Source organism: Cygnus olor, chromosome 13 (assembly GCF_009769625.2).
Source record: "Cygnus olor isolate bCygOlo1 chromosome 13, bCygOlo1.pri.v2, whole genome shotgun sequence".
Lineage (NCBI taxonomy): Eukaryota > Metazoa > Chordata > Aves > Anseriformes > Anatidae > Cygnus > Cygnus olor.
The window spans coordinates 10,557,858-10,582,282 of NC_049181.1; the positions used below are offsets into that span (position 1 = coordinate 10,557,858).

General features: G+C 57.4%; 2 protein-coding genes across 7 annotated transcripts; both read left to right on the forward strand.

Moving 5' to 3' along the window:
- The first annotated feature begins 456 nt into the window (after positions 1–456).
- FATE1 (fetal and adult testis expressed 1) lies at positions 457–9,167 on the forward strand. 6 transcript variants are annotated; one of them, XM_040572427.1, is made up of 7 exons: positions 458–585; positions 2,336–2,591; positions 2,986–3,152; positions 3,910–3,998; positions 4,884–5,045; positions 7,253–7,331; positions 7,766–9,167. In XM_040572427.1, exons 2-7 carry the CDS (start codon positions 2,402–2,404, stop codon positions 7,895–7,897), a joined length of 819 nt encoding a protein of 272 aa, XP_040428361.1. In that variant the 5' UTR covers positions 458–585; positions 2,336–2,401; the 3' UTR covers positions 7,898–9,167. The 6 variants fall into 6 exon arrangements, with proteins under 6 accessions (XP_040428365.1, XP_040428361.1, XP_040428364.1 ...); XM_040572430.1 differs by having other exon boundaries at positions 558–585; positions 2,238–2,591; XM_040572428.1 differs by lacking the exon at positions 458–585 and adding an exon at positions 895–1,446.
- A 1,091-nt stretch (positions 9,168–10,258) lies between these two features.
- CNGA2 (cyclic nucleotide gated channel subunit alpha 2) lies at positions 10,259–17,653 on the forward strand. Its single transcript, XM_040572436.1, has 7 exons — positions 10,259–11,018; positions 11,415–11,570; positions 11,761–11,871; positions 12,412–12,582; positions 14,912–15,019; positions 15,445–15,551; positions 16,239–17,653. Exons 2-7 carry the CDS (start codon positions 11,458–11,460, stop codon positions 17,624–17,626), a joined length of 1,998 nt encoding a protein of 665 aa, XP_040428370.1. The 5' UTR covers positions 10,259–11,018; positions 11,415–11,457; the 3' UTR covers positions 17,627–17,653.
- The last annotated feature ends 6,772 nt before the right edge of the window (positions 17,654–24,425 follow it).

Sequence of the window (24,425 nt, forward strand, 5' to 3'; positions counted from 1 at the left end):
CTCCACTGAGAGGCAGAAGAGATTAGCTCGGGCACAGCTCGGTGCCGGGCGGCCGCAGCCTCCGCGGCTTCCCCACAGGAACCGGGGGGCTCTGGGGACGTGCTGGGGCTGGCTTGGGGTCCCACAGCGAGGTGGGCCGAGCCCTGTGGGAGGATGTGCGGGGTTGTTGGCCCGCAGACCCCCCTGTGCTGCGTGCACGGGGACGGGAGGGAGCCGGTGTGGCTCCTGGGTTCGCTTTGGTCCCCCCAGGTTTTGAGCTCGCCCCCCGGGGTCGCTACATGGGACCAGGGCAGAAGCTTTGGGTAACGCCCGCGGGGGAGCCCCCAGGGCTGCCATCTTCCTGCCCACCGCACAGCGGCCCAAAGGTGCCAGCAGCAGGGCCTCCCTCGGTGCCCGGGGAGCAGGCCTGCGGCCCAGCGGGGCTGTCGCCTGTCGCCTGTCGCCTGTCGCGGGGAAGGCGGCGCCCGAGCAGCGCCCGGCGGCGGCTTTAAGCGCGCCCCGGCAGGCTGCCAAGGGGGGAGGGCTTTGTCCCGCCTGCCGTCGCCTCCCGCCGGCCGCCCGGGCAGGAAGAGCTGCTGCTTCCAGGTTGGGAAATCGCTTAAACGGCTAAAAAATAAAATAATAATAATAATAAAAGTGCCCCCCCCCCCCCCCTCCCAGCTCCGCCCCGAGCTGCCCCCCGCACGCAGCGGAACGGGCGGGAGGAGGCGGGCGCGGGGGGGGGGGCGGCCTCCACAGCCCCTCGGCGGGGCAGGGAACGGGAGGCGAGGCCTCTCCGGCCTCCAGCAGGGGGCTGCTGACCCCCCCCCCCCCCGGGGCAGCCCTGCCGGAGGGGCGCCTGGGCTGGGCAGGGGGGCCGGGAGGCTGCGGGTTTCCCCCCCCCCCGGGGGGGCCGTGCTCGGCTCCGCCCGAAGCCGCCCCTCGCTGCACAGGCAGCGCGGAGGCCGGGACGGGCTCGGGGCTGCTTGGCAGGAGGTGCAAACAGCCCCGGAGAAAGTCAAAGGAGGAAATCCGGCCGTTTGAGCGCTTTATTCTGACGGGTTTTGACAGCTTTTATTTGTTTATTTGTTTTTTTATGGTCCTAGGGGCTTGGACGCTCAGAGCCTGCTTCTCCCTCCCCTCCCTGTGCTCCTGGAGCTGCAGCAGCTGGCCAAGGGGCCGGGCGCCCCGTGCAGGTTTCTCCTGTGGGATCGGTGCCTTTAGGGACAGCCCCAGGATTAACGCCCCCCTCCCGGTGTGGGGCAGCCAGCTCCCACGAGGCTGGGGGCTGCTGTGCCCCCAAAACCACGTCCCATGGTGCCTCTCCGGGCAGAGCCGGCTTGCAGGGACGGAAACTGCCGCGGATGACGCCAGACAACTTTCTGTCTCTTTAATTAAAAAAGCTTTTTAACGATGGAGGAGGAGAGAACAGAGGGAGGTGATCGCTGGAAGTGCTGATTGTTGCAGGCACGGAGCCGGTTCTGCCGCCCTCGTGGGCCTGGAGTTACGGGGCCTGGCTGCTGGGGCCGTGGGATGGGATCGGGGATCGGGGCCGTGTCTCCTGCGGTCCACAGGGCTCCAGGAGGTAGCAGGGCGCTGGGACGAGGGCAGGAGAGGAGGCAGCACTGGGTGGCCGTGGCCGCTGCCGGCTGGTGTGAGCGGCCTGGTGGGCTGGAAATGCAGAGACCTGGGTGCTAAAAATAGACCCCGACGTGGTCAAAGAAGGCAGGGCCCTTGCACGCTCCAGCTCCTTGCCGCCTCCTGTTCTCCCCCTCCAGGCTTTGAAGATGAAAAACTTCCCTTCCCCCAGCTGCCTGGGCTGTGCAGGGGGCAGGCAGCCCCTTCTGCGGTGGAGATTTCACCCTAGAAGCAAAGGGGGGGCCCGTCTGCGGCATGGGGCTGTGCTTTTCCTTTCCCTCATGGAGGGCGGCTGGTGTCCGACAGCTCTGCTTCAGGCACATCCTATTCAGCTTCTGGTTGTCCGGGCAGTAGAGGAGATGTGTGGGAATGGGATATAGCCCTAGGGGATCCGGTGGTGGAAGCGTGTGTGGAGTCAGTTTAGTCCTCAGTTTTTCCGGTGGTGACCTGGAATTTTATCACCAAAGCATGTGTTTTGTTTTTAGAAAACCTCGCTTTTCCTCTAAGGTGTGTGAACACAAAAATGTATTCCTAGGTCTCCGAAAAACTTTACTTCTGGATGGAAAGCCCATAGGAGCTGTCTTTATTGCTGTTTCTGCCTGTGTTTAACTGCCTTACAGCACGAGCCTTGTCCCCGTGCAGGTGCCAGTTTTGAAGACCCGCTTGCTACCGCTTTCTCTCAGTCTGCTGCTTTCTTTCTCCCTGTGTGAAACCCCAGGCCCCTCTGGTTCATCCTGCATGGCCGTGGGCAGGCGCCGGCGGCAATCTGAGGAAAACGAAAAAGATGTGGCCGTTCTGGGGACTGGACCGAGCCCGCTGTGACCTGCTCTTCACCGAAGCCATCAATCAAAGGATGCAGGTCCCCAGCAGGCTGAAGGTGGCAGACAGCTACAGCCCTGTGGACGAGGAGCCCGCAGCCGAGGATCTTCCTCCTTCCTTTCGGATGCACATCCCTGAGAGGATCTCTCTTGCAGGTAATGTCCCAGGTTGTCTTTTGGGGCGGCTGAAGTTTGGTGAGGCTCTTTAATATTTTAGGGGGCAGGATTGTTTTTAAAGCCCTCCCTCCGCATCTCTTACAGTTCCCTCTTGGTCTTTGGTAAACTCCCTGCTTTGAGATGCAGAGATATATGGCCCTGCTTTGAAAAACATTTCCCCAAACTTGCTTTCCTGGAGCGGTGTGGCTTTTCGGTTCTCACCTCTCCAGGCTGTCCCACTACTCGTGTCTGCGGGATGTGCTTTTGATGTGCATCTGTTAACTCTGGACAGTGAGTTGGCTCTCCAACATGGGAGGATCCCTCCTCCCCCCTGTCCTGGGGACAATGGGGTATGTTCAGGTTTGTTTAACGCTTCCCTCTCTCCTCTCTGTAGAAATATCAGATGCCGGTCTGAGGCCCATCCTGCTGGAGCAGCAAAGGAAGGTCCCCTCTGTTGTGTGGCACGCGTCCGCAGACTCCTCAGCTCAGCCCGCCGCCCCAGGGGAGATCCCTTTTCAGCACGTAGCTGGCAGACCGAGCTCCCAGAAGCGCAGACGACTGGTACTGTGTCGAGAGCAGCCGGGCTTGCCTGTCGTGGTGGTGGGGGGCATCCCAGCGGTTGTTTTTCTCTGGAGGTCTGTTACCAGCCCAAGCCAGAGCCATTTTCCAGCGTGCTACCTCCTCCCCACAGAGGGTGCTAGCAGCAATGGTGTAGTGGGACCTGTTTCTACCCCATAATCAGTACACAGTCCCACACTGGGTCATCAGTTCAGCCAGATCTTCTACTGCATTTTATGAGCAGGAGATGGGCTGAAGTAGGTGCAGTCCCCTGCAACCTCCTTCTGGTACTTTTGAAATCCCTTTTCAATCACTGTTTCTCCTGGATGAAGTATAAGATGGAGCTGTTTCTGCAGCAGAAAGGGTTGTGGTGTTGGAGCTGAAAGCAGATTTTGACCTAGTGGGAAACTAATTCAAAGAGATGCCTCTGACTTGAGTAGAGAAAGGCATGTTTTGAATGCTGGAGCTGCTGCTCTGCCTTCTCAAGTGCTTTCACCTCCCTAAAATTCAGGAGCCATTCCTGGATGTATCACGTTCAGGTCTTTCTCTCCAGAATACACCTTCTTTGCTGACCCTGTCCTGCTCCAGGCACATCTTCCCATCTGCTCCAGCATCATCTAGCCGGGCTGGGGCTTGTGCAGTGCCACTGAGCATTTCCCTCGTGCTGGTGGGGTCCTCACCCTGCAGACTGCCCAGGGCATGGGGCTGGGCTCGCCCTGTGCACGCTTTGCCCTAACGCAGCTGTGTTTGATGCCCACAGGGCCACAACAGCGGCAGGTCACGGCGGGAGAGGATTCCGAGTGACTACACCCAGCTGGCCTTGCACAGCCCGGGCCAGCACCACGAGCGGTGAGCACGAACCCAGAGCAGTTTGGGGTGGGCAGGGGCAGCGTCTCCTGGGGTCCGTGGTGCTTTGGTTTGGTGTTCCCTGTTGGTGCCCCGAGGTGTGGCGGATCCAGATCAGGGCTGGTCCCGTTAAGAGGACGTTAAGAGGAAAGCGGCCTCTGGTGTTGGTAGGGAGAGGTTCATGCCAGGCAGCATTGGAAGGCAGCTGTGCTGGTCCCCGGGGTGATGTGCTGCCCTCTGAGACACGCAGGACAGCGTGACCCCACTTGCAGCTCGGGGCAGCGCTCTTGGTCCTTGCCTGGCCATTGGGCCACCAGGATGGTGCTGCCCCTGCTTTGGCTGGTCCCAGTCTCTCCAGCTCTTCCCATCTTCCTCCCAGTGCCTCCTGACTTGCTCTCCTGCTCCAACACTGGTGCCAGGGCTTAACTGAGTTTCTGCGTGGACTGCTGAAGCTTGCAGTGCCTTACAGCCAGGGTGGGCTAAGAGCATACTTGTTTTTCAGCTCTTTGAGCATACCTTGTGAGCAGGAAGGGGTTTAAGTTGGTCCTTTCTTCGTGGTCTTGGGCTCTGGATTCAGTGGAGAAAATTCTTTAGCTTAAACCAGAGCAGAGTCGTCAAGAAGTCAAGGTCTGTCCGGGGGAGGCAGGAGAGGTGCGATGGTGAAGGTCTGCTTATCGTGCAGCCGTGGCTGGCTTTGGAGGAGTCGAGAGACTGCCTCTGCGCCTGGGCTGCTGGAGGGGCTTCTCCCACCTGCTGACGTGGAGGTCTGGGTGCCGCTGGCGTTGCCCTGAGATGCTTGGAGCAGCCGTAGGGACGAAGGGCCCCGTCAGCCCTTGCTTTTGCCGTACGAGGCGAGGAAGTAACCGGCGCGGTTTTTGTGCACCCCAGGCCGGACGTGTGCCCCCTGCCCACTCGCAGCGCCCCGCTCCCCCTCCTCGCCGAGACGGGCAGAATCTACTCCGTGCAGAACATCTTCCAGACCATGTACCTCCTGGGCCAGGTGCTCTTCCACCGTGTCCAGGGCTCCCTGCAAGACGCGACGCCATCCAGGTGACTTCGGCTCGTCCCTGCCGCTCTGCAAGGACCTGCCTTTGCCTGGCGGAGGCAGCAGCCAGGCCTGAGCTTCGTAACCCTCATGGGAGCCATGCGGGCGGGATGCTCCCGCACAGCTGCCCCGGTCTCTTCTCCTTGCCTGTTCTTTCGGCTTTGGGTGCCCGGTGCGGTCGGGCTGGGTGCACCCTGCTAACCCAGCTGGGCTGGCACCTCCCGCTTGCCTTAATACCATTCCTCTGGTTGCCCCAAGTGACCTAACATCGCCCGTGACGCTGCTGGGTCTCAGCTGCTCTTCGGTGGTACTTTTTCTGCATGCTCGACGGAGAGAAGTGTGGGAAGGGGATCAAAATCCGGGACAAACGGCCCAATCCCAGATCCTGTCACCACGACACCCTCTCCCGCAGACGCACAGCACCGGTTCTCCTTGAGCAAAACCTCCAGGCAGACGGGGAGGAGAGGGAGCATCCATCACCCGCACCACTCTGGCGCATCGTTCCTTCCCTCCCCAGCTGGAGCTGCGGGCATTGCCAGGGGATAGCCAGCACACACTGAAAAGCAGGGACATCTTCAAACGTGGCTTTTTTGACAAAGTCTGGCCATGCTATCTGATCGGGTTAGTGGCCGCATAGCACCTTCTCCCTCCTCCTGTCAGCCGTGGAGGAGGTTTAGCCATGGTGCCACGGCAGGAGGTAACTTGTGGAGCCGCTGTAACACAGCGGGGTGAGCCCTGAGCCTCTCCCCAGCTCTCGATCTCCCATTTGAAGCCAGGCGCCGTGGAACACCTCTTCTTGGTGCTTTGCATCGTTTCAAATGCATACAGTGTCTCTTTCGTACCCCCAGCAACAGCAGTAAAAAGTGATTGAGCTGACTTGCTTATGCTGAATTTTTTATGTAAAAAAACCCACAACTCTGGCCTTGGCTGGAGACTGGAATATTTCCATGACAGTGACCTCTTGAAGGGTACGAGTCGTCGGGAGGTAATTTCTAGTCTCTACTGTGAAGGGTGGTCACCTGTGTCAACTGGGATTTTTCAGTTAAAAGCTGCAGAATGTGTCCAGTTTTAATGGCTTTGTGCTGCGGGAGATTGGATTTTCTTTCTGTTGTGGCTTTCATATTATACCATGGCTACGTTATGTGGAGGCATTATCTCATAAATGTATTTTCAGGCAGGTTCCTTTAATCTCTGCGTGCTTTTCTGTCTTCTCTTCGGTGAGATCAGTATCAGGTTGCAAACAGGAGTAAATTCCCCCCTTCCTGAGGTCCCCAGAGGAGTGGTGTTTGACGCCTGGTAACCCATAGTGTATCAGCGAGTGCCTGTGGGGGACGCTTGGTTTACAGACGAGCTCATGTAACGCTAGCCTATGACGGCAGCAACAACAGACTGAACGTGGCAAGTCGGACGTTTCCCCGTGCATCGACTTTATTCTGTGGCTCGGTGCTGTGGGCCCTGGAGCAAGGTTGTGTCTCCAGGGGTGCTCATCCGTAGCCTCTGCCGGTGCAGCTGCGTGTCCCAGGGGTGGCCCCCGTGTTCGCAGGGGCGGAAGGAGGTGTTGCACGGCTGGGATGCGTATTTACATTTCCAGTAAGATTTGCTATGAGGGCAGAAGGCAACGCTTTCTTGCGGGGGAGTCATGGGAGAGGGCAAATCCTTGTCTCAGCAAACACAGGACCCTTCTCTGCTCGCTGACACACGTGTTCAGATAGGTACCCCCAGCTGGTGGCTGCTTCCCACCAGCCGGCTCCCCACCCGCTGACGTAAATGATACCATCCCTCCAGTTTGGCGTTGGCCATGTGGTCTGTGTTTGCCTGTCTTGCTCTAACTCTGATTTATCCAATCCTCAGTGAGTTCCTCTGGCTGTAGAAAATGGATGCTGGGTAAATACCGTGTTTTCTCTCTGTTGGGCCTCTAAAGAAACATAAGCACGTGTTTTTACTCTTGGCTGCTGTAGCATGTGCTGTGTGTTTTGTTGTGATCACCCCGGGGTGCGTGGTGGAGGGGTGTAAAAATGCATGATGGGGGTAAGAAGAAATCAGGAGATGCTGTGCAAGTGCCGTTTCCTCTCTCCTGAAGCTGCATTCAGCTGGCACGACCTGGGCACGCATGCGCTGCCTGCATGGCTCGGCTCCCCGGGGCAGTGCCACGTGTGCAGGAAGATAATTGCACCTCTCGAGCAGCGTTTGCATCTCTGTTTTTCTCCCCCAGCTCCCAGGAGGCTGGCCCAGCCCCGGAAAGCTCCCTGGAGGAGGTCGGCACGGCTGAGATGGCAGCAATGAGAAAGCAGGTGAGAGAGGAGGTGGAGGGCTGCGGGTGTTTTCTGGGAGAGCCACAAGAGGGTGGATGAGGGCGCTCCAGGGATCTGTTGCTCAGGCTCGATTTGCTGGCGTTGCCAAGCCAGCCCTGGGTGATGCCTCCCACGGAGAAGCAGGGAGAGCTGGCGTGTGTTGACCCACCAAGCTCCTCCCCTGAGGGGCTGCAGGAGATGGCCAGACCCCCCCCAACCTGCCTTCAGGGAATGGTTCAGGTACTCTTCCGATGGGAAGGACCTTTTCCTGAAGCATCCCCTCGTAGGCTGAGGTAGGGCTGCTAATCCTGCCACGCGGGAGGACCTGAAGGGGGTGGCAGCCCCCCATTTCTCCTTCCCTCCGTCGCTGTCCCTGCGCCAGCCTCTTGTGCCGTACCGCAGGGCTGCTGATGGCCCCGCTGCTTTCCTTGCAGCTGACGAGGATCTCGGGGAGGCTGCGCGTGCTGGAGGAGCAGTGCAACGCCTGGCAGCAGAAGGAGGCCCTCATCTACTCCGTGCTGATCTCCGCCTGCCTCGTCAACACGTGGCTCTGGCTGAGGAGATGACTTTCTGTGCCCCGGCCCACCGGGAGCAGGGGAGGATCCTTGCTCACCTACTTGCAAACAGTAAAGCCGTGTGTTTCTTCTGAACTTGACCTGCTTTTTGCACTGTAGGCCCTGGAGGACCCGTGTCCTTCGGGCCCTGATGACAAGGTGCCACTCTTCAGCATCAGCAGTGGGAGAAGTGAAACCCTGAGGCCGGACCTTGTGCCGCAGCAGCTGGAGATGGGTGTCAGGGGGTGGTGGGGTGAGACAAGGAGTGTAGGAGTAGATAGGAGGGATGGACGTGGGGGAGCTGGGCACTCCCATCCCTGCAGCCCCTGCTGTGCCATCTCCTGGGCTCTCAGCACGCTGGAGGCCGCCCAGCAGCGGGTTTGCAAATGTTCAGGTCCAAAGTGACTGTCAGCACTGCTGAGCTCTGGGCTTATCCAGAAGCTTGGCCTTTTCCCAGAGAGATTGAAATGGGAAACTCCCCACGGTGACTCTCTGGATTATAACACCTCGTAACAACAGCGCAAGCACAGCTGGGCCGTGGAAAAGTGCCCGTTCGGGCAGCAAGTAGGTGTTTGTTGGGTTGCTGGTGCCAGAGGGCAGGATCACTCCCAGGTCTGCTGCCGAGCTGCAATTTCAGCAAGGATGCAACAAGACAGGTGAGGGGAAGTCTCGGCCCAGATGCTCTTTAGCTAAAAACAAGCGCTGTTCAACAGCTCTGCTGCTTCTTGCTTTCCTTGGAGTCCAGGAACACCTGGCTTCGGGGGGAATTTGAGACTCTCGGTGGTTCATGCAGCACATCTGCTGGAGCTGCGCCTGTGTGCTTGGGGCAGGTCTTGGCAACAGGGCCTCTGTGCCACCTATAAACGATCGTAGCTGGATCTGCAGGTCACCCGCATGTCCCGATAGCTTATTTACAGACCTGGGTGCTTAGGTGTTTCCTGCCTGCAACTGCATCAAGCATCTGTGAGCATAAATCCGGCAGGTGGACGTTCACTAATAAATAAGTGCCCCACAAGTAATTGCAGGTCTGAACCTGTGGCTGATGTCTGGGCTGAGGAGAGCGCTGGGATTTACTGGTGCTGAGCTGGTTCCTGTGGCTTGCAGCTCAGGGATGTGGTCTGACTGGAAGTAGGAGGTGATCAAACTGTGTGTGTTCCCGGAGGGTAATTATTGGTGGGCTGGAGGGGATAGAAGATGACTTCTGCATAAGGTGTGTGTCTTGGTTTAAATCTGGAACCACTAACCCATAAAATGCGTGTTTTAATAAACTCTGTGTGCTGGATGTGTCTCTTGTGCCATTGTGGAGCCTGATCCCTGTATCTGGATGGGTGGGGATGGGTGAGGTTCGTTCCTTTGCCAGCAGGACTCTGACCTGGTGCCGGCTGTCTGAGCCACGCGAGCTTGTTTAATCAGACGTCGCCGGCTGGGCAGCCCGGGGGCAGCTGTTTTGGGGCTGGGAGGAGGACGAGCTGGGGATCTGGAGCTGCAAAGCAGCTCCCTGCTGCCCACCTGCAGCCCTGCCCCGGGGGCGATGCTTTTATTTATTTCCTCTCCCTCCAGGGTGGGCACGTGTGGCAGGGCCGGGTGTCCCCTAGGGTGGCTGCCACAACAATGTGCGTACAAAAAGAAGCATCTTGTGCAATGTAGCGCTCGAGGGAGGTGCGTGGCGTGCGCCAAAGGGGCAGAAGCAAAGTGGCTCCCGGAGTTTCCGTGTTGTTTCTGGAGGTGGTTGCAGGTAGGGAGCAAAAGGAGAGGTGGGAAGGGGGACGTGCTGCTGCCAGTGCCTGGGTCTGTGGCATGGGGACAAGAGCAAGGAGATGTGTCCCTCCTGCCCAACGCTGCCGGCAGCCCTGACCGAAGCTGAAGTTCCCTGTCGTTTTTTTCTTTCCTGTGTGTGGAAATTAAGGCTTTGAAGAAAGTAAAGGTAAACTTTTGGTAGTGAAGGGACTCCGGCTGCTGGTGCTTTCAGATCAGCCCTGCTTGGGGTGCACAAATCCCGTGCCTATGGCAGGATGCAAGTGGAAGAGGGTAAAAATTAACTCCTTTATGGCTTTGGGGATGCAAATTTTCTGCTGCCTGGTTATCAAAACGGCTTTGTGAACAACATAAGAGAGCAGAGACCGGTGAAAGGCGCGCTTCATGATCGTTATCAAACTCTGCAGCTCCCTTCTCCAGGACTCCTGAGCAGCAAACATGACCCCTGCTCCCTGAGCACAAGAGGTAGCGGGGTGGCGGGGGAGAAGGGGGTACGCAGGGAAGCGGAGCAGCCCTGAGCAGCGTGTCCCTCCTCCCCTTTCATCCCTGGGCTCGCAGCCACTGCAACCAACTCCTCTGACGTGCAGTGAGCTGCTCAGGGCATCGAGGGAGCTCAGGGGCCGGGTGCGTGCCGTAGCGAGGAGACGCGCACCCGCTGTCACCTTCCCTGGGCACCGCGGGGACTCTCCTGCCGGGTCCCTTGCTTGGGCCGGGGAGAAGGGCAGGAGCACGGGTGGCACTGGGGACAGCCTGGGAGGCTCCTGGGGGAGGATGCTCCCCGTCCAGCCCTGCTAGCCCACGCGAGGCGGCAGCGAAGCTTCAGAGGACGCCAGGCTCGTAAGTGGACGGCATTGGGGTCTTGGTGGTGGCTCTGCCCCCCCGGGGAGGTGGCTCGGGCTGCAGGCAGCTCTGTGCGTGCGGGCTGCCAGCAGCGTGCTGCGTGTGTGTGGCTGTGTGAGCGCAGAGGGGACGTGGGCTGGGGCGTGCAAGGCATTGCCTGCACCCACGCAGAGCATCGCCCGTGGGCACGCCATGCGGGAGCAGTGGCGTGCTGCCCCCAGGAGCCTGCCTCACCCCTACTGCGGGGCACGGAGGGCTAGCTGTGCCCCCGGGGGGGGGTTTATCCTCTTCCTCCCCGAGGCAGGGCTGGGAATTTCCCATACGTGCATGTCTGTGTACTAAGCGGGCGTCAGGCGGCGGGTGCGAGGGGTGCGTGTGATGCTGGGGCCAGACAAGCCCCGCAGGGCATCTCGCACTTCTTAGAGAAATCAGCTCCCAGACTTCACGGCTCCACAGCAGCCTCTGCGTGTAAACGTTGAGTTTCTCTGATGCTCTCTGAAACCAGATGGTAGCACTTGCCAGCAGGAACCTCAGCAAGGTGCTTTATTATTGTTGTTGTTATTTTTTTTTTTTTAAAGAGCAAACCTTAATTTCCAGTGCAGGGGTGGGCACTGGACAGAAGAAAGGCTGCTGTTCAGGTGCATATGGCCTTGTACACACACCGCCTGCCTCGTGCTGCCGCCTGACATCTCCCCACGGGGCTGGCCTGGCCCTTACCTCCCTGCTCACCCCCGTGTCCTCGCCATGGGGCAGGCGGTGGGAGCAGTGCTGCGGGAGAGCTGCAGGCCCACGGCAGGGCTCGCTGTGGGTGCTGTTGCCCTGGCGATGACCGAGTATCCCTGGTGATGGGGAGAGCACCTTTCGGGGGCCACGGGCAGAGCTGGGACCTCAGGCCGGTGTTCCCTGCACTCCTGGCTGCTCTCTGCTCTTCCAGGTCCCCGGCGCAGGCGTGTGCCCGCGGTCTCCTCGCGGGGAGGATGACGGCCAAGAGTAACGGCCTGCACCGCTCCCCGGCCGCCCTCAGCCCCTGCCCGCCCGCCCCAGCCGCAGCAGGGCCCGACGAGGAGGGGACAGAGCTCAGCACCGGCAGGTCAGGACGGTCACAGCTGGCGGGGCAGGGCCAGCTCGGGGTGTGCCGAGACCTGGCGTGGGTCTGGGGGCATGGGCAAGGCTGCGATGGCGAACCTCGGCTGCCTGCGTCCTCTGGTTCATCCTGCGTGGCCGTGGGCAGGCAGTGGGACGTGCAGTATGGCCGTGACCCTCCCTTCTCCCCACTGCAGGACCTGCTCCACCCAGGATGAGGCCTCCTCGGAGCTGCAGAGAGGGGTTCCCGCTGCAGGGGGGGAGCAGCCGGCTGCCCCCGCTTTCCAAGGCAGGCGAGCTCTGGCCAGGTACCTGTGTGTGCAGCTGGGCTGGGTGCCTGGGTGCGGGGACGGGTCCTGTGCAACGCAGGGAGGAAACTGGAGAGCTGCTGCATGGGCTCTTGGCTGAGCCTGAGCCCTTTGTGCCTGGCTTCGACCCACTGGGGGTGTGTGGGGTCGGGATCCCCTCCTGCTGCGTAGGACTTAGGGTTGCAAGGACCATCTGTGAAGTGCTGCTGCATGCCCCGGTGCCCATGGAGAGGACCATGTCTGGGGGCTCCTTTCCCTTACCGGCAGCCCAGCTCTGCCCCTGTCACCCACACGTTCCTTGTGTCCCCACGGGAGTGGTGGCAGGACTCAGGGAGAAGCTGTGGGACTCTGCCAGGGTGGGACCTGGGCTGCCTTACTATATTCCTGTATTCTTGGGCCCACACCATCACTGCAAGGTGCAGAAAGATGATGTTTAGGCACGTAAGGCCTGCTCAGCCGTAGCCCCTTTCCTTGCTCACAGGCTTTTGCTTTCTCCTTGCTCCATGGACACCTCCTGATTCTGCCTCTCCCCCTGTCCAGGATAGTCCGGCTGGTGCTGGTGCTGAGGGACTGGGCCAGCAAGAGCTTGCACGAGGAGCAGCAGAGGCCTGACCCCTTCCTTGAGCGCTTCCAGGGCCCGGAGCTCCAGATGGTGGCTGCAGACGCCAGCAGCGATCCAGAGGATGAGGAGACCGAAGAGAAAAGCAAAAAGTAGGCTCCCTTCCCTGTGACCATGCATGGTGCTCGGGGTCTCCCAGCAGTGATGGTAAACGGGGGCAGGTAGGGCAGCAGCCGTGGGAAGGGTCCCCCCTGCCCTGCCCGACCTTGGAGCAATTCAGCACCAGGACTGGCATTTGAACCCACCCCTGGGTCCCTAAAAAGGTGTGCCTGCAGCCTGTGCACACGTGGAGCTGGGGAGAAGCCGAGGAAGGTGGGGTCACCCCCCAGGAGACCCCAGCGAGCACAAACCTGTGGGCTTTTCCAGCCTCATTCATCATCTCAGGAGGAAGGGAGATGAAGGGAGTGTGTTTGCTGCCTGTTTCCACCACCTCCAAGGGCAGACACTGTGACGGCAGCTTTCTGAAAAGGCTCTTTCAAATCCAGCCCTTTCATCTCCTCGGCTCACGCTCCTGGTGAAAAGCAATAACCCGGCTTTTCTTCTGCTGGCTAATTAAAGGGCAAAGCTCATGGACTAGCCTGGACCCTACCATTACACTTGGTAATTAAAGCACCAAGAAATGATTGTTTTCTATAGGAGGAAAATATCTGAGCCTTGTATCTGGGTTTTTACTAGTCGTGGACAAAAAAGTGCTCTGCCCTGCAGGGTTAAGGGGAGCTTGTTAATTATCGGAGAGGCACTGAGTGTGCCATCAGAGGGCAGCTCCCTGCCGGTGGGCTCCTCGTGAGGAGCTGTGTTGTCTGAGCTGAGGATGTATCTGTGGGGGAAGCAAGAGCAGAGCCAAGTGCTGTCGCCTTACGGCCAGTAAATGCCACTGGTCTGCCAGCCTGGCTTCATCTAAGGGATAGGATGAAAATCCCTGCACTGGGGTTTGTGTTATTTAGTGCTGCCCTACAAACTTCTGAAAGGAGAACACCATGGCTCACCGGGATGAGCTCCTGGGGAGATGGTAGCAACTTCTGCTGCTTTCCCAGTCCTCAGAACAGTGGGTGAGAAGAGCCCCAGGCCTGGTAACGCTGAGCATGGAGCTGCTGTTCATGGCATGGGGAGCCCCCAAGGCTGCAGAACGGGGTGCAGAGCCTTCAGGGTGGTTATCCCCCTTTCTGGGCTAGTCTTGAGCTAGTCTGGGGTTTTCCAGCCCCAGCCCTGCTGCCAGAGCATGCATCGGCATAATGTCAGTGACTCCAGCACTGGTGATTTAAAGCTGAAATTACCAACCTGACTAACACTGTTATTGAGGTTATTAGTGCTTGTGGTGCGGTGTTACAACAGTACTGCCTGGTGTCAGGTGCTGTACGTCCCAGCGAGCAAGGTGTCCCTGTCTCAAAAAACATCAACCCTTATCTGAGCAAAACACTGCCATTTTCTCCTCACTTGCAATGGGAAGGTTGAACCACCTGCTTGTCTGTGGCTGTGCCCGGGGTGAACGTGAAGCAGCGCCGCTGGCTCTGCTCTGAGTGCAGGTCCCCACGCTGCGGGCAGTCTGGGTGCCGCTGGGGAGGGAGGCTTCAAGGCAGAGGTTTTGCTTTTGAAGCTGTTGGAAGCAGTGAGGTGAGCGCGGGGAATGTGTTGGCAAGCGGGCTGTTCTTCCTAGCGCTGGAGGGAGTTTTACGTGTTCAAAAGCTGGAAGTGAGGGGAGGATGGAAAGGGAGAAGGCGTTTTGCCCTGGCAGGTGGCAGCAGCCAAGCCTATCAGCCAAGCTGCAGAGTTGCTGTTCCCCTGCTCCTCCGGTGAGATCTGGCCATGGGAGCACATGCTGCTTATCTCAGAGCCCCAAGACGAGCAGGATCAGATGCTTGGGAGCAGTTCAAAGGCTGGACCCCGGACTGAGCACTGACTGCAGGCAGGCGGTGTGGCGATGGCAGCCCTCTGATGCCGGCCACCGCTCTGGGGCTTGGGCAGCCCCTCCTGGTGCTCCCGCTGAGCTGCAGCATGTTTTCCTTCCTGCTCTAATTAATCTTCTTCTCTCAGATCTGTCTGGCACCAATCCATGCCTCGTTTGGGAGAGGCGATGCCATCTAAGAAGAAGTTTTCTGGTCACCCTCTTTCATACACCTGTCTGGCTCTGCCTCTGTGGTGCACGTAGGCCACCTGCTTTGTCTTGCCACGCTACAGTTTCTCTTCTGGTATGTTAATAAGCACTGTTTTGGGGATAGAGGAACTTAAACAGTGCTGGACGTTTTTGCTCAGCACTCCTGGGTTTGGTTTTAGCTTACAGACTGTCACTCAAGCTGCAGCTAGGTTTGATCCAGTCTAGTGCAAAGGATGAAGGAGATGACTCAGATGGTTCCTTCCAAACCTGTTTTCTATGTTTAACCCTTTATTCACACGTTGACAGCTCTGCCTTCTCTCTGCTTCCAGGAAGAAATGGCAGATCTTTGTGGTAGACCCTGCGGGGGACTGGTATTACCGCTGGCTGGCTGTCATCGCCGTTCCTGTCCTCTATAACTGGTGCTTGCTGGTGGCCAGGTGAGCTCGGAGGTTGTAGGGTTCCTGTCTCTTCTAATCCTCCTATTCAGCTGGCTGTTGTGGCTCAAGCAAGAATCAGACAACTGGTGTTGGGGGGGAGCTGGGGGTGCCTAAAGGAAAGGGACCTTCAGTCTCACAGTGACTGCAGCATGTAAACGCAGAGCATCCCTCATCTGGACCTGGCTGGAAAGGACTGTCATCTCGGGGTGAAGTTGCTTGCAGAGCTTTTGGGATGTGGTTTCAAGACATTGCTTTATGCAGGTCAAGGGATGGCAAATTCTTCAGAGAAGATGGTTTTATCTTCTCTGAGTAGAGGGGCAAGTGGCCAAGCTCTGTTGCAGAGTTAGCAGCCCCAGAATCAGCCTATACTCGGCTGTAACAGAGACTTACTGGTCTCACCGCCCCATTATATGGTCCTCCTTCAGGGCTTGCTTCAGTGACCTACAGAAGACCTACATTGTCCTCTGGCTGGTGTTGGACTACGTCTCAGACTGCATCTACATAGGGGACATAGTGATCCGCATGCGCACAGGTAAGCAGCAGGAGCCTCCTGGCCTGCGATTGCTTTGCTTTAGTGCCCTAAAGGTGGAGGTGAGCTGCAAGGGAGGGACCTAATCTACAGCTCCGTTAGAAGGAGGGTTTTGTCTACCTTGGCTCTTGCTTGTATGAAGCAGTCCCCAGAGAAATAATCTAATTAAGGGATCTGAGAAATGGAGTAAGTTTCAGAATGAAAGATTAATCATCCTAGCTTTCAACTTCACCTTTGAATAATTGTACAAAATTACCCACATTACTATTAGTATTCGGGCATAGTCGAAGGTCTGTATCTCTGATTTTGCACAAGTTCAGCTAATGAATTATCTACATGGAAAAATGGTAGAATTTAATGTTCTTGGAATGGGGCAGGTGGCTGTGCTTTCTGTCCAGAATAGCGGTAATTCATGACCGGAGGAAGGAAACCTTTGTGTCCCTATTACTTCATGGCAACAGAGTAAATCCTTAAGTGATAGCTTTACATGGCTTTTGCCAAATGAGGAGCTTGCGTGATAGCAAAAGCTTGTAAACAGAGTAGATCAGGTGCAACTGGTAATGTTTGGATAACTGTATACATGCACAAATATGCGTGGCATATCCTGAAATATTTATCAGAAGCACTTACAAAGCCAGTAGAAGAGTTGAACATAAGCCAAGATCATTCTATTATTTGCTTCTCTGTTAGGCTTCTTGGAACAGGGCCTCCTGGTTAAGGACCTGAAGAAGTTACGGGATAACTACATCCACACCTTACAGTTCAAGCTGGATGTTCTCTCCATCCTGCCCACAGACCTGGCCTACTTTGCTGTTGGGTTGCATCGTCCTGAACTGCGATTCAACAGGCTGCTGCACTTCTCCCGCATGTTTGAGTTCTTTGACAGGACGGAGACCAGAACCAGCTACCCCAACATCTTCCGCATCAGCAACTTGGTTCTTTACATCCTGGTCATCATCCACTGGAATGCCTGCATTTATTATGCCATCTCCAAGGCCATAGGCTTTGGGGAGGACAGCTGGGTCTATCCCAATGTCACAGACCCTGAATATGGGTATCTCACCCGGGAGTACGTCTACTGTCTCTACTGGTCTACGTTGACTTTGACCACCATTGGAGAAACCCCGCCCCCTGTGCGTGATGAAGAATACCTTTTTGTGATCTTCGATTTCCTCATTGGTGTCCTCATCTTCGCCACCATCGTGGGGAATGTGGGATCCATGATATCCAATATGAACGCCACCAGGGCAGAGTTCCAGGCAAAAATTGATGCCATAAAACACTACATGCAGTTCCGCAAGGTGAGCAAAGACATGGAAACTAAAGTCATCAAGTGGTTTGACTACCTGTGGACAAACAAGAAGGCTGTAGACGAACGGGAAGTCCTCAAGAATCTTCCTGATAAGTTAAGGGCAGAGATTGCCATCAACGTTCACCTGGAGACACTGAAGAAGGTGAGGATTTTCCAGGACTGTGAGGCAGGTCTACTGGTGGAGCTGGTGCTGAAGCTTCGCCCTCAGGTGTTCAGCCCTGGGGATTACATTTGCCGTAAAGGAGATATTGGGAAAGAGATGTACATCATCAAGGAGGGGAAGCTGGCTGTGGTGGCGGATGATGGAACAACACAATATGCTTTGCTCACTGCGGGAGGCTGCTTTGGCGAGATCAGCATCCTCAACATTAAAGGGAGCAAAATGGGCAACAGGCGCACGGCCAACATCCGTAGCTTGGGCTACTCTGATCTTTTCTGCCTGTCAAAGGAAGACCTGATGGAAGCAGTCACAGAGTATCCTGATGCCAAAAAGGTCTTGGAGGAGCGGGGCCGGGAGATCCTGACCAAGGAAGGGTTGCTGGACGAGTCAGCTGCAGAGGCAAGCATGGAAGGGAAGAGCGTGGAAGAGAAGCTGGACAGGCTGGCCTTGAACCTGGACACGCTTCACACCCGCTTCGGCCGCCTTCTGACAGAGTACAATGAAGCCCAGATGAAGCTCAAGCAACGCATCACTGTTCTAGAGTCCCAGCTGAGGCAGCAGGATCTGGAGGACTTCTTCTCAGATAGCTCAGACAGTCTGCCTTAGGCTACGGAAGAAGCTACACCTGGTGGGATGCAGTGCGGGGGCGCAGAGGCCAGCTAGGTGATGTCTTGCCCTGTGTGAGATGTGTTATTTCACACGGCAGCGCCTCTGGCTGCCTTGCCTGGACTTCCCTCAGGTCCTTAGCACTGCTGCTGCCACTGCCTCAGTGGCAGCTCAGAAGATGGCTCCAAATCAGGTGTCTGTCCTCGCTCCTCCTCAGGCCTGTCTCTGTTCTCATCACCTCAATGCGAGACCTTGGGCTTGGATCAGTACAAAGAGGGGAATGGCTAATGCCACTGCTAACGATTCCTCCCCGCTTAGCAAATGGTCTCTGCCCGACTCAATTCCCTCTTACCATTTGCCTTAGCAGGAGGTGGGACGTGACCCTTGCTGGAGGGGTACCCGGATGTACCTGTGTGTCAGGGAGATGCAGAGTCTCGGCGCACACAACCTGCCACGTGCCACCTCCGTATCTGCACCAGGGCAGGGGAGGCGGTCTAGATGCTGCATTCCTTGCAGATAACAAAGCACCCAACCGAGAGAGACCAAATCACAGGCCAAATATTTACAAAGGCATTTTAAGTCTGGCTTTTATAGCTTACTTCATGTAAATACAGCGTCTCCACTGAGTGCCTGCAGACACCCGGTCCGCACTAAGTGACTCCATACCCGCAGGATACCCAAACTTAGCTAAGAAAGCCCAATCTGTGCCTCTTATGTCTGCAAATGAGGAAGCTTGTCTGGGTCACTGTGACTCCATAGGTCATCTCCACCTCCTACTCCGAGGCTGGATATCCAGCTGGAAGGGCAGGCAGCTGCTCTCCTGCCCACCACTCTTCTCCCTTCTGCTATATTCGGTGCTTGAGCTGTCAAATTGCCCCGGCACGAGCAGCTGGGTACCCTGCACCACACTTTCCTGGGGGACAGCATTCCTGAGCCCTCCTGCTGCAGAGGTGGAGTGATTTCCTTTTGGACTGTGGAGGACTCAGATGACAAGTACAATACGCAGGTAGAGACCTCTCCTCGCTGAACGACAATGTCTGTCATGCCGTGTGCAGAAGGAAGACAGTAACTGTCTCTCTCATCTCTCTAATGATGGCTAGATGTGCCAGGAAGGGTTTGGCTGAACGGACTCGTTCTTTAGGAACAAAGCAGTGATGGGACCCAACTGTGCCCGTATTTGCTTTACCATTAGTAGCTCGGAAAGAGCGCAGAACACATTTATTTTCTTAGGCAGGAGGTTTTCTTGAACTCGGTGGGAGTTTTGGGGCCTTGCAGGCCAGTTGCTGAAAGTAGGAGACGTGAACGGCAGAGTCATGGGGACATGCCTGTAAGGGCAAAAACCTGGCACCAGCACAGCCACTGTCAAAGCTCTGCCAGGCAAAGCCCCGCGGGCTCCGTGATGCAAGCAACTTGTTGGCAAGAGTGCAGTGCAGGAAGGGCCACCGAATCCCTGCAAGCCCCCTTGCACAGCATCCTTAGCACTAATGCTACCCATGCCCACGCCTAAGGGGTGCCGTGCAGGTGCTGGGACCAGGGGATGCAACCTCCCTGCTTGCTTCTGCCACGCAGCTCACCGTGACTGCATGCACACCTCTGGGGCCTCCTGCTCCTGCCCACCGGGTCCGTGGGGTGGGCTGGTTTACAAGGAGGAGGAAGTTCAATGGAGAAGGGAATCTGGGCGAAATTTGTGCTCTGGGCCAAACTCGGCCCATAGTTTGGCTAAAACGAGGGGGTGGTGTGGGAGCATATCAGCCCAGAAAGGCTCATGGTGGAAAACCAAGAGTGTTTGCTTTGGCCTTTCTTTTCCCTCAAAATGAGACCGCCTTTCTTCGTTATGGATGAGGATTTTCTGTTTAAAATGAAACGTCCTTGCTTTTGGGATCGCTGGGCGAGGGAAGGTTAAATTACCAACGTTAGAAGGCGGAGCGAGATCAAAACTCCTCTGCTGCCCGTCACCGAAGTGTTAGGCTTTTCCGTCTAGTTGGTACCCAGGCGGGTTGGGGTGGAGACGAACCGGCTCCTGCTCTGCCTTTTTCCTCTCTCGACCCCCGGGACCCCGGCTGCTCCCAGTGCCGTGTCCCGGCGCTGCCGGGCTGGCCGCGGGCTGCAGCCTGAGGATGCCGGCACGGGGCCGGGAGAGGGAGCTGTGAGCCGCGGAACCGGCCGAGCCCGGCGGCAGCAGCTCCCAGGCATTGCCCTGCCACCGGCTGCGGGCTCAAAAGCTCGGGGTTTTGCTCCTCAGCTGCAGGGGAGGAGGGTTTGCTGGGGGGGTGCAGCCAGCCCCGGCTGGGTGCCCAGCTCCTGCCCATCCTCGGTGCCCAGCTCCTGCCCCCTGCTTGGGGAGCTGCTGGCAGCTCGGGGGATATCCCGGCTTCTTCTTGGGGGGGTGGGGGGGAGAGAAAAAAAAATAAATAAGGGGCAAAAAACCTCTTCCTTCCCCAGGTTTAACCCGAGATAATAATCCACTCGGGAAAGTCGAAGCCTTCAGACCAATTACCCCAGAGGACGGCTTTGCAAATGCGGAGCAGATCCCGCTTGTTTTCCTCGTGGCGGCAAGCCAGGGAATCATAGATTGATGAACCGCTTGATGGGCCTGCTAATGAAATTAGCAGCAGCTCCATGATTTTTCCAGTGAGCAGGACAGGCAGATGCTGGCGAGAAGCACACAGTGGCACAGCTGCGCTTCTGGGCTGCCTGAATTCCCAGCACAGTGGACAGGGGGCACAGCAGATGCAGCCCTGGGGCTGCCCATTTTACAGGTGGCTTCAGTACGAGCCTCTGCTGCGTAAGGCTCTCCGGGAGATGGGGAACAGAAGCTGCCAAAGGCTGCTCCTGCGGGCTGGCACCTGGAGGGACAAGCTGAGGGTGCAAGGGTCTGCTCCCTGCAGAGATTTGCCCCTGCACCACGGTGCGTTAAGCTGCTTTGGCTTTATATTATCAACACATTTTTTTTTCTAGATCTCTCTCATTGCAAAAAATAATCCCCTTTACAATGGAAGCTTTCTCAGCTGTGTGCTGTGGGTGGAAGACATCAAATATGGAGCAAATTTTGCAGTTTTGCCTCCAGAGAAGGCAGACTTGAGGGGAAGTGGGGGTGCCTCGCCAGGCAGCTGCCCCTTCCAGTGCCATCGGGCCAGGGGAGCCCCCTGCCTTCTGCTGCAGTTTTCTGCAAACCTGCTCCCAAAGGAGGGTGTATCTTCAGCCCTAGCCTGCCTCTACCAGAGAGGCAGGAAAAGGACTGGGATTTTGGGGTGAATCAACCGTAAATACTCTGTGTGGTACTGGGCTTCCCTCCTCCTCTCTGAGCACCATTTCTAGGAAAGCAATCATCACTGGATGATACCCAGAAAAAGCTCTCTCATGGGCCTCCGGGAAATGTAAGTACACATTTCAGAGCTGAGGGAAATGGAGCCATCTTGGCAGGACAAAACAGTGACGACTCCTGCCTCCCGTCCACCTGCTTTTTGCCTTTCTCAAGCTGCTCATGAAGAGCTGTGTCTGCCAGGGGCTCAGCTGAACCGGAGCCTCCTGAAGCTGTGAGCTCAGCCCAAGGGTCTCTGGTGGTGCTGGGCAATGGGTGCAGTGTTTGCAGCCCCTGGTGGGTGTCTGCAGGCTTTTAAAAGAGACAAAACTTCCTGAGATGTTTTGGTGAGTCTTGATTCACTGAGGATGGGTCTGCCCTTTGGAGGGGAAGGCTGGTGCTGAGCACCCAGCGTGCCACACAGACTGGAGGGTGCTCAGCTCCAGTTTTGTCCTGTGGAGTTCAAGCCCTCCATCACCCGTGCCTTCACGCAGGGTCTCAGTGTGAGGTGGGCACAGCATCGTGATTCCCCTGGTCATGTTGCCTAGCTGAGAGGAGCAGGGATGAAGGGGCTGACCACCGCAGCCCTTGTGTGGGTGGCAGGAGCCCCAGCTCTGTCGTGCTTTCTCCCCTGCTCAAACACCAGGGTGCTGCCGCCTCCTCGGTTAAACAAGCAGAAGTACCCGTTCCTCCCCGAATCGGAGTCTGTGTTGCCATGACAGCAGCTCAGGGTGAGCAGGAGGTGAAGGCACCCGGGCGGAGGGAAAGCCCCGGGATGACTCCCCGACACACTCCTCCCCTCGGCCCACCGCAGGCTGCTGGCTGGGGAAAAGAAGGTTCCCCAGGTAGGAAGTTCTGGAGGAACCCCAGCGCTTCTCAGAGGAGCTGTTAGAGCATATCCAAGGAGAAGTCCTTGCCTGCAGGATCACCCTCCTGAGTCCTCGGGTGGTGGTGCTGCACTTGGGTACCCTGCTCTGTGAGCTTGGCCGTGGAGGCATCCGCTCGGTGTGTGGGATTAGAGGGGCCAGGAGCTTCCAGTCCTGGTTGTTGGCTCTTTTCCCACCGTGTGAGGCCAGCTGTTGGTAGCTGCACAGGATGGAGGGGTGGGGAGGTGCTGGCATGGGTAACGAGGAGCAAGAGCGCGGCTGTTTCTCACCTCATGGGTGACTGCAGGTGTTTCCGAGTCTATTCATAGCTGTCACTGGCAGAGAGCTGTCAAGGCACTCCGCTTGTCTTGTAATTAAGACACAAAATCTGTTGAGAAGCGAGGACCCAGCAGGCACCCTGCTCTCCACACACGGGCAGCCTCAGCCCCCACGTTGCTGTGAGCACCTTCCCCTCCTAACGAACCTGCTGGACTGGGCCCTGGCCGGACCTGCCGCCCCCAGGCACCTCCTCGTCCTCCCAGCAGCTTCTCCCCAGTCACTGTACCGGTGCCTTTGGCTGAATTCGCAGACGTGAAGGTCAGAGAGGACTGCACACGGTAACCCTTGAGCGAGCCGTGCCGCTGCCCAGCTCTGCCTTTCCCCCATTTCAGGATTTTTGCCTGCCTTTCATTAGCTAATCTTATAAATACACGGGGCACGCTGGGCTTGGTGAGTGTTGGTACGGAGCTGATGTAACGGCAATGCTGGGGGCTTCTCTGGTGAAGAAAAGACCTGGTGTTTTGGAGAATTGCCTCACAGAGCAGGACTGCTGGAGGACAGGAGTGTTCCCCATGGCAAACAGTCACAGGGAGCAAGGGGGCAGCCTGCGGGGCGCTGCAGCCCTCTTGTCCCCTCTTCTGCTCGCGGGCTCCTCATCCCTCCTGGCCCTCTCGGGTAGCTTTGAATGCCACATGAATCGATACTTTTAATTAGCTGCCATTCCTCATTTCCGCTTTATTGCTTGGGTAAGCAAATTAAAAGCCAGCGTGTTGTGGTGAACGGTTCCCCGGGGCGGGCTGCAGGCAGGCGCTGCTGCTAGCCCCAGGGGGGGCAGGCGGCTGCCAAGGTCTGGGGACAGGGGCTGGGGGGTGGCAGGAAGGGCTGGCGGACGGCAGAGGAGCTGGGGGAGCCCGCTTCTGGCCCCGCAGCGTCCTTCAATTCCTGCTCATAGCTGGGATAATGCTGCGACTGGAGCCGTGGTGTCTGCAGGTGGGAAGCCCCAGCAGCCACAGGGGATGTTCTCCACCCCAAAAAAGGATCCTGCTGATCGCTGTGTATGGGACCAATCCTCCACCCCAAAAAAGGATCCTGCTGATCGCTGTGTATGGGACCAAAGGGCCCTGCTGCTCCAGGGGCTCAGCGTGGTGTAATGCTCACAGGAGCTGATCTGAACCAGTGACACTGCTGCTGTCTGCATGGGGACAGAGGCGCTTTTCTGTGGGCAGGCTCATCCCTAGCAGATTTTTAAAGCCTCCCTCTGCTGCCTCTGATCTGGGCTGCATTAGGGACGTGGCTCAGCCACCTGGAGCACTGCTCTGGTGATTGCTGTCCTCTTACCCTGCCTTGCAGCAATATCCCTTCCCCCTGCTCCCTGCTCGCTGGCTGATGGCTGTCCCAGGCAAGTGTCCCCGTGCCACCCTCCTGCCCAGAGCTGTGCTGTGGGGCGAGGGCTGGTGGGGCAGGGCCGGGGGGCTGTGCCTGCCCTCCTCCTGCTGAGGCCAAGGGAAATCAGGGGGCAGGCAGCAAACCCGAGCTGACACGGCAGCCTCTCCTCGCTGGCTCTGGGACCCCGGGAGCCCCGAGTGCCCCACGCTTCCCTCCGCAGGGGGCTGTCAGCAGCTGCCCTCAGTGGGCTCATGAGTCTGGGTGGTGTCTGCTCGTGCCCACCTCGCAGCTCCCTCACTGGCAGGGAAGCGTGGTTGCTCTTAATGATGATAACGTGCTTGCAGCTAACGCGCCACGTGCATGGTTGGGTCTGGGCCGCATCAGTTGTGGTCCCTGCTCTGGTGCCGTCCTCCAGAAGGTGCTGGCAGGAGCAGAACAAGTTCTTGAGGAGTTTGTCCGCAGTGCTTGAGGATGGAGGACCCTGCACATAAGGTGACACATAACAGGGACAAGGAGACCTTGTCCCCAGCCAGCAGGGACACGGAGACCTTCCCTTCTCCAGAAAAGGCTTCCAGAGTCCAACTGTTTCCCAAATCTCTCCCCTGCCTACATGTGGGACACCACAAATCTTCTTCCTATTCAGCCCCATGTGGTCCCTGCAAACCTCACCACTGTCTGGATGCTCTCCTGAGCACCTGTGTCCTGCTACCTGGAGAATGCCTGCTTTGAGATTTCCCACTGCGGCCAGCTGCTGTAGCTTCTCCCTGGGAATAAATTTAATTGTAAGGCTTCTCCCGTGTGAAGTCCTGCCTGGTGCTGATGCTCTTGGGTTTCCAATAGTGCAGCGGCCTTGGAGGGGAAACTCCATTAGGAGAATAATAATAAAAAAACATTGAATGCAAAACCTTGAATGTAGCTGGGAGGCAAAATGTGGTCTGACAGTTCCTTTGGCTTGTCAGAGCCTCTG